General features: G+C 45.3%; 1 protein-coding gene across 2 annotated transcripts in view; it reads right to left on the bottom strand.

Annotated features, from left to right (window-relative positions):
- The window catches only part of Tdp1 (tyrosyl-DNA phosphodiesterase 1), a 73,661-nt gene that overhangs the window by 51,000 nt on the left and 10,366 nt on the right, over window positions 1-12,295 (bottom strand). For both annotated transcript variants that reach the window (XM_027419090.2, XM_027419089.2), the window contains exons 4-6: window positions 12,134-12,189; window positions 8,614-8,710; window positions 3,271-3,305 (exon numbers count right to left, since the gene is read on the bottom strand). In XM_027419090.2, the coding sequence (XP_027274891.1) occupies window positions 3,271-3,305; window positions 8,614-8,710; window positions 12,134-12,189 (188 nt within the window). The remainder of the gene's footprint in view (window positions 1-3,270; window positions 3,306-8,613; window positions 8,711-12,133; window positions 12,190-12,295) is intronic.

Raw genomic sequence — 12,295 nt, forward strand, 5'->3', positions numbered from 1 at the left:
TGGCTGGTAAGTTTCAGGCTACCTTGTATGACTGTGCTCTGGTGTGACTAAGGTTCTGCCTCTTGGAAACAAACAAACAAATAAATAAATAAATAAGGGAAAAGACAGGACCAGAAAAGAGAATGAGATGTTTGGGTCTTGCCAAAAGGAGAAAGTAATTCAAGCTGGCAGACAATAAATTAATGCAAAGCTTGAGAAGTGACAGCTGCTGAGCTTCTTCTCTGTACGTATGAAACGCAGTCCCTGAAATCTGGGCAAATTGACACACACAGTTGCCACATTAGCAGCTGATTACAATTAAGGATAAGCTAGCTAGGGATTCATGATAGAAGCTTTACAAATATTTCCATTAATCAAGGCATCAATTACGAGGAAATCACGTATCGATGTCAGCGAATCCTATCAAACAGAATTAAGAATTAATTTAAGGGGAGACATATTAATCTTTTCATAGTCGACATGTGTGTTAATAAGGTCACTGTTGACATATAGGAAGATAAGGAATGAAGTCTCCCCGAAAAAAGGTGAACCCACAGTACTGCCCCTAAGCAGTGGGGGTGACCAAAGGGCTACTTCCTAAAAGTGGGGGGGCTATGAAGAAATGAGGAAATGCATGCCAGGCACCTCCACACCAGGCACTGTTTTGGGATCAAGACTTTGTGTCAAGACAATCCCAAGAAGAAGTAATTCTCATTTTACAACTGCAGACTCTGCACCTGGAGGAAAGGGGATTATTACCTAGGTCACCAAACGAGCCTGCAGAGGTGGCTCAACTCACACATGCCCGTGAGCCAGGGCACTGTGTGTAGGGCACACGGCTAGAGGTAGGAGAGTGAACATTTTATGCTACTAGACAATGAGTGGGAGATGAGGGCTTGGTGAGGAAAGGGCCGGCTGGAGAAGATGAGGGGAAGAAGCCTTTCCCAGCAGGCTGTGGCTGGCCCCTGTTTAGATGAGGATGCTTGGGCTGTGTTTCTCCACTTTAATGCTTAGAGCCATCAGAGGTAACCATGCCCAACTCTGGGGAAAACCAAAGAGCTTTCCCATTCTAAAGTGCCAAGGAACATGCTGTGCCTGGGATTGCTGTGTACTCTGCACAAGGTACCCGGCCAATAGCCTGGTCAGTGCATGCTTACTCAGGCATGTGTCATCCCAGGAACTGCATCACAGTCACTGTTGTTAGCTCCAGGCTGGGAAGACAGTATTTACTTCATCACCACAAAGCCGGGGTTTTCTCCTTTTCTACCTCACGTTAGTCTGCGCTCTCACTAAAACATGAAAAGCTACGAGGACAAAAAAATGACATCCTCCAGACTTGAGACTCAATAACATTATAGGTATTTGATAAATAACTTTTTTGTGTGTGTGTGTGAGATGGGGAATCTCATGTAGACGGCCTTGACCTCCTGATCCCCTTCTCAGCCTCCCAAGAGCTTGGATTACAGGCATGTGTGTGCTGTCTTCCCTGGATTGATGAACACGTCTTAAAATAATGAACAACCCAAATTTTCAGACATGAGTTCAATTCTTTACAAGATACCGACTGCCATTTCAGCAAAATGTAAACCATGGATACTGTCTATCTGGAACCGGTTCTACTCCAGTGACTTCTCTGAATTGAGAACTACTGGATTTAACCTATAAAATGGGCATGTGTGAGCTGCTATAAGGAGCGAGGGATGAATGAGGCAAAGGAAACAATGATGTCAATTGTAGCAGTGAGCAAACAAGAACAAATTAAAAACTAAAGTTAAAGGTGAGTTCTTGTCCTATTTACATTCCCAAGGAAAATCAATTTATTCCAGCTCTTAGTTTTTTTGGTCTATGATATTAGAAGGATCAAAGAAATCTGACATTTTAAAATGAAGAATAGGGAGTTTCCCTGTGTCCCCTCCCTGCTCCATTCACAGTAAAGCATCATCACGCCAGCTTTGGAGCAGGCCTCCTGAGCCCTCAAGCCCCTCCCAGGAGTGATAGCATAACCAATCCATGACAGCTCAAGCTCTCGCACTGCTAGTCCGGAGGCGCACTGGGCTTTTCACTTGTATAGGTCATTACAGAGCGCAGACCACATGGTCAGCATAGAAATCCGGCACTGGTGGCCCAACAAATCATGCCAGAGCACACAGGGTGGCAGGGCTGGTGGAAAGCATTCTAGAATCAAGGGTGTGTTTATCCCGGGTTTCAGCTAAGGGTAGGAGACAAGGACTTCCTGCCTGCTAAGCTGCCCCCATTGATGACAATCTGTATTCTGAGCTGAAACTGGCATCCTGTGAGCTCAGCGCTGGAAAATGAGTATTTTATGCATGAGTCAGGTGCTTGAGTTCACTCTCGCTCCTCACACCTGCCCCCTAGTGGATAGAAGCTACCAATTAGGGGCGGTCTGTAGATGTGACCATCTCTACTCAGGGCATTAAAGTCACAGGACAGGCCTACAGCTTCACAGAGAGGCTTAACTGCTTCTGCTCTGGCTCCCTTTTACAATGGACTGGCAAAAATACTGTTTTACACACACGGAGAGAAAAGCAGCCACAATCCTGTCATTTCAGGTCATTGCTTCAGCAAGAAGCAGTGCCACAGCCAGACAGATGACAACACTCCCGCTAGCAGATGGCTTCCTACCTGGGGGCAGCCAGCCCCATGCTCCCACCATTGGTTTAAAAGCCAGAAGAGGCTTTGTCACACACAGTCTTTTGACAAATCCTTACCAGAAAAAATGATTTAGAAAAATATTAAAATAAGGACAACCACGTTTGGCTTTTCGTACTTGTAAAGCCACATTGCCCTGCAAAAGGACTCAGTGAAACTCCTGTAAAACCAAGTTAAAAAAGATGGAGCACACTGTCATTTGGCACAATGTGTCAGACAGGAAGGAGTGGGCCAGGATTGCCTGTCTGCCACTTACATCTCGGGAGCTCACTTGAGCTGGGATAGGCCTTGCAAATTGGCAATGTCTGGTAAAATTAGTTATGAGGCTGACTAATAATAGATTAGTCAATATAACTCATTCTTGACATCTTTCGAGAGGCAGAGATGCCCTAAGCACTGATTGTGCACCCAGAACCATCCATGACCACAAGGACCACATTTGGAATTCTGTGCTTCTGAGCAGTCATTTCTGATATCCTGAGCAACGGGCAAAGACCCCTGAGTCATAGATTCACGCTTCCATACTGACGGCCTGTATCTTGGTATCAGGTCTAAAAGCTCCTTGCTCATATCCTTTGGCCAATTAAAATCACACCTCCCCATTTAGTAAACATTGCTTACGTGTGATGTGTTCCAAATGCAATATCCAGCTTTGCCTACGACAGAAAAGAAATAATTTTAAAATTTTATTTTTCATAAAATTGTAAAATTTATTTTATAAGTCTCACTTAATATTTACCATTCTTATCTATTGGAAATTAAGGGGAAGGGACCAAACCAACTTTAAAAAAACCGTTTTACTGCCCTCTATTGGACAAACACAAGACAGCTTTTTTTTTAAATGGCTTTTTGAGACAGGGTTTTCTGTGAAGCCCTCCCTGGCTGTCCTGGAACTCACTCTGTAGACCAAACTGGTCTTGAACTCAGAGATCCACCTGCCTCCACCTCCCCAGTGCTGGGATTGAGGTGTGTGCCTCTGCCACTACCACCCAGCAGAAGACAGCTTTTATTATAGCACCCACTAAGACTCATTTAAAACACTTTCTTTATCCAACATGATTTAATACATACTGTGTTTTTAACTACAGTAATTATGAGTGAGAAACCTAATTTCTTCAGTTGCCAAAAGTCTAATAAAATAAATGTGATTCTAAACAAAGTTTCAAAAGAGATATTTGGCTTCTATTGAAGAATTAAGATAAACAAAGTTTTTTATTAATTTTAATTAGGAACAAGCTTGCTTCACATGTCAATCCCTTCTTCCTCTTCCTCCCCTCCCCATCCTCCCCCCACCCTCCACCTACCCCCCACCTCATCCACCCTCCACTCCCCAGGCAGGGTAGGGCCCTTGACAGGGGCTCCCCAAAGTCCACCACAACATCCTGGGCCGGGCCTAGGCCCTCCCCCATGTGTCCAGGCCAAGAGTGCATCCCTTCACGTGGGATGGGCTCTCAAAATCCCTTCTTACATCAGGGAAAAATACAAATGCCCTACCAGGGGTCCCCTAGAGAGCAGAGGCTTCCTAATTGACATCCATGTTCAGTGGTCTGGATCAGTCCTGTGCTGGCCTCCCAGACAGCAAAGTTTTAAGAACACACTTAAAATTGCATTGGTTGTGGTGGCAACATACAGCCCTCATGATGCTAAAGTAAAAGAGAATGCTCCATACAAAGGCAGTAAAGGCTGGGAGTAAACGATGCTAAACCTGCCTTGTACTCCAGACTGACACCTTTACAAGTAAGTGCAGGCATGCTGAGAGGAAAACATTTTATCTAACACTTTGCTCAGCAAGACCCTGGTCAAGCAGAATATGCCAGAAAGAACAGGTTATGGAACAAACAAGCAGCCGAGTGACCAGTTTAGGAAGACACTGCTTGGGCTCGAATCCCGCCTCACAATTTGCCTGATTTGGGGAAAGTCCTACATTCTCTGCTTCTGCCTCTTTAAAATGGGTGAAGGCTGTGAGCCTCGGAGTTGCTGGGAGAGGATACGAAAGGATGTGTAAGTCCTTAGGAAAGAGGCCTGTTTGCTGTGAGCAATAAGACCTGAGGACATCACAGTGCCCTCTCCTCATCACACAAGGAAGGTCAGGACTGGCTGGTAGGGGCAGAATGGACAACTGGAATACATAAGTAGTTACCACACAGTTTGCAGGTCCTCCTGAAGGTCCAAGCAGCTTGGGGGAAATGGGCAGACCAGCATGCATTTGTATGTTTTAGCCAGAGGAGAAAGCTATGAACTGTACTTCATGTCTTTAAAATTACAAAATCACTTTATCAGCTGATTTTTAACTGAGAAAGAACAGTGGTTAAGAGAACCAGCTTCTAAATTTAGCTTTGCTACGCGTTACCTGCTTTCAGGCACAAACAACGAAGCTGAAAGTAACTTCAATAGGTCCTCTTTAATGTGTGCTTTTTGGGGGCTAATGCACCAACTCTTTCAAATGCTGTAATGAATGCCATTAGCAATCCATTTGATACATGGACAAATTACATTTAAACAAATGGGAAGTGACAAGGCCAGAATGAGCATCGTGGAATGAACCTTCATGCCATGCCCATCCTCCAATCACATGTCAAAGTCGAAGCCTAAGTGTATCAGTGTTTAGTGAGAGGGACTTGATGGCAGTAAATAAAATCAAATAAAGTCATGGGAAAGGGGGGAGGGCACCCAATACAGTCAATGTCCTCTTAGATATCAGAGTGCTAGCACACACCCCCCTCCCCCCGCCCCCGCCTCTGCCATGTGAAGCCACCGTGAGAATGCAGTCATCTACAAGGCAAGAAGAAACTTCATCAGGAACCAGAGTGACCTGTACCAGGACTGGAATTCTCAGCTTCCTAGATGTCTGTCATTTAAGCTGACCAGTCTCAAAACGAAAATATTCTCCATGTCGTTACAGTGGCCCAGGCATATTCATATACACAGGCAGAGAGCTGAGGCAGAATTCAGGCAAAGTGACCCTTCGCCACCACTATCGCCTCAATTTTCAGCCCCATGCACTAAACATATACCCAACTAATTCCTTGATGAATGTTATTACCAGTAAAAGCTAAGATGGAGAGGCACTTCAGTAGGTCAGGATGGGGCCACGATGGGGCCACGATTCTCCTGCATCTAGCCGTTAGGCTAGAGAGAGGTGCTCCCTCCAGTAAGGTTCCTTGCAAAGGTCTGTGAGAAGTGTGTCTTTGCGCCCTCTAGTGGCCATCCTGATCTCAGGCATCAGGCTCTCCTAAACCTGGTGGTATTAGGTGGCTGCTGTCTGAAGCCTAATCATGGGCTTTCAGGATTCCTGTGTCAGTTTACTGCTAGTTTTCTTTCCACCTCTTCTGTTGGTGGATATCAAAGCAAACAGCAGAATTTTAGGGAACTGCTAACCAAAGGCATAAAGATACCCCTGTGCATAAGACGAACCACAAACCCTTTTCGCGGAAGAGGATTTTCTGAGTGATACTGAGGACAGAAACTAGTATCCTTGTGGATACTAGACAGGCACTCTAGCACTGAGCTACATCCACGGTCCAGTCCAGAAGGGGACGTGGCTTGAGGCCACAGTGACTTAATGTGCAATGGGTTAAATCAGAAAAAAGTGCTGGAGGTGTTTAAAAGTGATCTAATGTTTTCTTTTTGAAAGGAAAACATAGGTACCACTTAGAGCTGGAAGGAGCATTATCAAATGTGAGTTAACACTCACTTCATGAGAGAGACCCTAGAAGGAAAATTACAAAGAAAGGGATCCAGATATCATGTCTCTACTTTAAGAGCAGAAACCTTGGTGCGACCCATGTGTGCGGTACATGCAGTATGGACACCCATGCGTGAGCTTGAGCTTGGTGGCCATAGGAGGACTTCTGATGCTGCCTTTTCTGATTCCCAGAGAAAGGCTTCCATTGAGCCTGAAGCCAGGCAGGCAGTCAATAAGCCCAGAGGTCCTCCTTCCTCCACCCCCACAGAAGTGGGGTTATAGGCATGCATGCAGCCCTTTGGCTCTCCACATCACACAGTACTAGGGTTACATGTACGTGTGCAGCCTCCTGACTCTTTCCATCTATCACAGTACTGGGGGGTTACAGGCATGCATGCAGCCTCTTGACTCTCTCCACCCCACACAGTACTTATGGGGGATGTCCTTCTGTGTATATATGTTTCTCTTATTAGTTGATGAATAAAACACTGATTGGCCATTAACCAGGCAGAAGTATAGGCAGGGCTACCAGACCAGTAGAAGCTGGGGAGAGGAGGCAGAGAGAAGCCGCGAGAGGAACACCATGTAGAGACCAGGAAGATAGGATGCACTAGGCACTCTCAGGTAAGATGACACCATGTAGAAATACATAGATTAATAGTTATGGGGTAATAATTAAGAGAGAACTAGCCAGTAAGAAACCTGAGTGATTGGCCAAACAGTTTAATAATTAATATGTCTGTGTGCTTATTTGGGGCTAGACGGCTATGGGACCAGGTGGAAAAGAAATTACAGCTACACAGTACTGGGGTTACAGGCATGCATGCAGACTTCCTGGCTCTCTCCACACCACACAATATCGGGGTTATAGGCAAGCATGCAGCCCCTTGGCTCTCTCCACCCCACAGAGTAGTGGGGTTACAGGCATTCATGCAGACTTTCTGGCTCTCTCCACCTCACACAGTATCGGGGTTACAGTCATGCATGCAGCCCCTTGGCTCTCTCCACCCCACACAGTAGTGGGGTTACAGGCATGCATGCAGCCCCCTGACTGCACCCCCACACAGTACTGGGGTTTACAGGCATGCATGCAACCCCCTGGCTTTTAAAGTGGGTGAAGGGATTCCACTTGGGTCCTCATGCTTGTACAGGAAGTACTTTTTATCCAGTGAGACATCTCCGCAGTCCAAGAACAGAAACCTTGAGAGCCCACTATAGCAAAGTAAGACAAGGAGAAAAGCCTGTAGCCGAGGCTCACTACTATTCCTCAGGAATGGTGGTGACCATGCTGACAGAGGCAGGAAATGGTGAAGGTTCTACCTGCTACTTCACAGTTACCATTTCCATAGAAAGGAATGGTTTTGGGGGAAAAAAAATCCCCTGAACTCCTTTTCTTCCCATTTTTGCCTGCTTGTTGCTCAAAATAACACATGGAATAAAGAGATTCTTCTAGATGTAGTGTATAGAGTAACTGCTATAACAAAAGCTCAAGATTTATCGGTCACACTGCAGGCTGACTACTGAGCACAGAGCAAAATTATGGAACATACAGAGAAGGTGGACAACGGCTTTTGTTGTTCCATCTTCCTCTCTGCTTTGGTTCTAGTAGGTGATCACCGAGTGTTTCTTCACTGGGCTAGGATCTCATGCCCAGGTAGGACTCTTCAGTTTCCTAACAGGCTTTTAATCTATGGGTCTCTCCATTTCTCTGGCTGATGTGAAACAGATCTTAGGACATCTAAAGTGCCAGCAGTGGCTAACAGGTCAGAATATCACAGAAGCAGTTTTCAGCTGCGTTAAGGAGATCCAAAGCCACTGGACTGCATCCGGGAGACCGATGCTGAAATCCAGGTCACAAGAAGCACAGGACGAACTAAGCACAAGTGAGCGCTAGCTGGCGGGAGCAGAGATGCATGCTGCACTGAACACAAACAGAGGAAAAGAAATCTCAGCCCTGAGACCAACTACAGGAAGAGGACAGCTGACCTCAAATACAGGAATCTCGGCACGAGCCAGGAAGGCATAAATTGAACTGTGTGGTTCCAGAGAGCAGGAAATCTGGGACACTAGGAGGGAGACTTCAAGTCAAGACAGAGAAAAAAGTCTTTCTGACCATGAAGTCCTCACTGGCAGAGTAAGTTACTTCAGGTGTGTTTAAGCCAGAATGAGATAAGGCAAATATCTATTGGTAAAGCTAAAGCGGGGGTTGCTGCCCAAAGGGGGAGGATGGACTTAACCAACTTGTGGACTATGCATGAGGTCAAGCTGGAGCAGCTTACCTGGCAGAGGGAAATGTTTGCATAGGGCTTTGCCTGGGCGTGCAAGTGTGCCTTGTCTTCTCTCTTATCGCCATGCACAATCAGGATTGGTTTATTTCTGAAAGGAGATTGGAAATGTTTAAAATGCATTGTTCACAAAGCTGGCTTCTTGCTTTGTTGTGGCTAATCGTCATGTGGACTGTCAGTGCTCATTCATTAGTTCCCAAGCCTGGTCAACTGTGATTGAGTTATAGCTCTACAAAATTCCTGAGTGTTGGTTTTCCTTGATTCAAAAGAGCACACAGTGGGTTCTGTGCTCTCGTTTTAGTGGAATCGATTAAAAATATGGACTGGTGAGATAGATAAAGATAAGGGTTTAGAGAGCAAAGGTGCTTGGAGACAAGGCTGATGACCTCAGTTTGATGCCCTAGAAACCATATGAAGGAAAGAAGCAACTTCTACAACTTGTCCTCTAACCGCCAGTGTATCTTGGCATGGGCATACACACATTTACATGCTCACACACACAAAATAAATAAATGAGAAATCAATAAAAACATTAGTTTAAAAAAGACAATTTTGTTTCCTTTCCTCTGTGTCTTAAACCAATAATAGTTTTCTATTTCACCCTGTACCTGTTTACCAGGCATTTATTACATACTTTATGTACTGTGCAAGATCCAGGACATAAAAGTGAACAGTCTCAAGCCCCCAACAAGGTGCAGACTTGCTAACTGGTAGTTAGCACACTGCATTTTTCATATTTAAAAACTATAAAAATGTCCTTCAGGAACACATTAAAGACTTTTTCTGGTTACTTATTTTGAGACAGGGTCTTGATACACAGGGCAGGCTGGCCTTAACTTGACATGTTGCCCAGACTAGCCCCAAACTCTGAAATCCTCCTCTACAGCCTCCCCAGTGCTGGAATACAAGCACAAACCACCATGCCTGGCTTTAAAAAGACTTGTAAGAAACACTTCATCTTCTTCAATTAATCCTCAGAAATCAACGTATCTTTACCAACTCTCCTCAAACAAGAAAAAATGGAGCTTTCTCCAACAAGCACCCAAGCAGGGTGAACAACTACAGTTGCACTTAGGTTATACCTCAGAAGGCACGGAAGGCACCACAGGGTACACCCATTCAGAGGCACCTCTAACATGTGAAGACGTGGGCATTTCTAACGCTCCCCTGCTTAGAAGACACAGCACAGCCAGCAAACCACATGGAGAGAAATGTAAGAAATGTTCGTGTTCTCAGGTCACACGTGATTCAAATATCAGAATGCTAAGCATTAAGGACAGACGTTGGAGCTCTCGTTCACACCTTCAGATTCGGTTAGCTGTTTTGTGGACTGGTGAAGGGCAACATTTGAACACTGGGATGCAGGCCCTCACCACCTGCAGTACTCCACGATCTAATTCTGGGTAGTTTTTGAAGTCGCCGCTTAGGTCATTCTGGAGTCTTGTATCTTCACGACTTTACCAAGATCCATCTTCTAACAAGGGGATAGAGAGGAGGAGGATTGTCTCCTCTGACTTTGCTAGAGTACTGTAACAAAGTGCCACAAACCAAATGGCTCCAGAAATCTGGAGTGCCACAGTTCTGGAAACAGTAAGCCTGAGATCTGGTGCCAGCAGCCTGGTACCTGCAGGGGACCGAGGTAGAACCTGGGCCAGGATCACTCTGGCTTCCGGGAGCCTCAAGCACTGCTTGGCTTACAGAAGGCATTCTCCTTGTAACTTACGTCTTCTCTGTCACCGTGTCCAACTACTCCCTTTTTATAAGGGTGCCAGCATGTTGGATCAGTCCTCCCAGTGAGCTCATTTTAACTTGACTCGCAATTTCTGTAAGACTTGACCTATAAATACAGTCACATGCAGAGGTGCGGAGGAGGTGTAGAGATCCAAATGATCAATTCAACCCCTATGAGCCACTGAAGAAATTAATAGCCCACACTCAGTACTGTGGATAGGTGGCATCTGATTTCAAAGTCCTTGAGAAGCAAAGGGGAGAAGACCAGAAAGCAACAGTGTAACACTCAGGGACGCACTGCCAAGAAGAGCTGGAGGCAAGCACCAAATTACTCCCACATATTCAGTCTCTCTTTCCTTAGCTAAACCCTGATTACTCATTGGGCAAGGTGGGCTCAGTCAGAAGACCACATATCTAGCCTTAGAGATGGCTAGTGTTATGTGAGTGAACTCTGTTCCACAAAACAGAAGAGACTCAGGACCATTCAGAACAGCTCAGAGTGGCATGGATGGAATATGAGTTCTCTTTTTCTTCTCCTCCTTTCTGCTGCCTGGAAAACAGACAGGTGGACTGGACCTTAGGTTGTCATCCTGGACCATGAGGTAACTGAAGTCAAACCCCAGGATGGTAGGACAGAAAAGGTGGGTAGCTAAGACACAGAAAAAACCCTGGCACTCCTTGTCTAAATCACAGGCAGCTACCATTTGGAGTTTAGGCTGCAAAGATTTTACTTAATTTTATTTTTTAAATTTAAGCGACTGTTATTTTGAGTTTTCTGTTAATATGCAACTAGAGCAAATGTTCTTTTAGTCAACCAAATGCAAGCTCTAGCATGGCAAATCTGCTGAGGAAATCTCCACATTTTACACCAATGCCACAAGTCTCCGCAATGATGCCTTAAAATGCAGTGAGGTCTTGATGAAGCTGGCATTCTTTCTTCTGCTGTGTCTTCCTCCATCCCACTTACGGTTAGGGGATTCTGCACAAATCTCTGTTCCGAACACAAATGGCCCTGTGTCACAAGCATGGCTACACTGACTTGGTCTATGTTGCTTCACAGGAGGCTGAAGAAATTGCCAGAGGCAGCACTGAAAGTCTACCAGCACCTCAGCTTGGGTGAAGGACATCATCTGGGTTGGCACATAAAGACCACTGGAAAAGAACAGCTCTGATGTGCTGAGCCAAGCGTACCATGCTGGCCGTGTCTGGGCACACATATATATCTAGATACCACACTGTTTCCTTCACATTAACATTGCCCATGAAGTCCTGTCACTTGAGTTGGAAGTTTGTCCTTTTCTGCTTCTGGAAAGGGCAACGTGGGAAATACTAAGTCAATGAAAAGAACGTGTGTGATTAAATAGGTAAAAAGTGTTCTCAAGTAGAGGCGGTAACTCATTTGTCAGTGTTTGCACTGTAAACATGAAGACCTGAGTTGGATTTCCAGAACCCATGTGGAAAGATGCCAGGCCTGGTGGTGTGCACGTGTAACCCACAGCTGGGAAGTGGATATAGATAGATCCCTGGGGCTGGGCCAGCAAGAATGAAACAAAATACAAAAGAAGAGAGGAGGAGATGGTTCCTGAAGATAAATACTCAAGCCTACACACACACACACACACACACACACACTAAATGAATAAAATGCTGTTCTCCCCAAACAAATGTTTTCTGTTTACAATGATGTCAAGTGAAATATAGAGAGACGGGTGGCTAGTCTGAGAAGCGCAAATCTCTGTATTATTCTACCACACTATTTGGACTCTGGCATCGTGGGACTCACCTGAATTCTGGTGGATACTGCTTTATGAGCCAGTCCACATCAAAGCAGTAGTTAAACTAGATGGGGGGGAAAGCAAAGTAAGTAAGCCACAGGTATGTTCATAAGCACTGCTATTAAACTGACAGGACTTCCAAAGCAACTGCGTTTGTTACTAAAGTGTTC

The sequence above is a fragment of the Cricetulus griseus genome, chromosome 5 (assembly GCF_003668045.3).
Source record: "Cricetulus griseus strain 17A/GY chromosome 5, alternate assembly CriGri-PICRH-1.0, whole genome shotgun sequence".
NCBI lineage: Eukaryota > Metazoa > Chordata > Mammalia > Rodentia > Cricetidae > Cricetulus > Cricetulus griseus.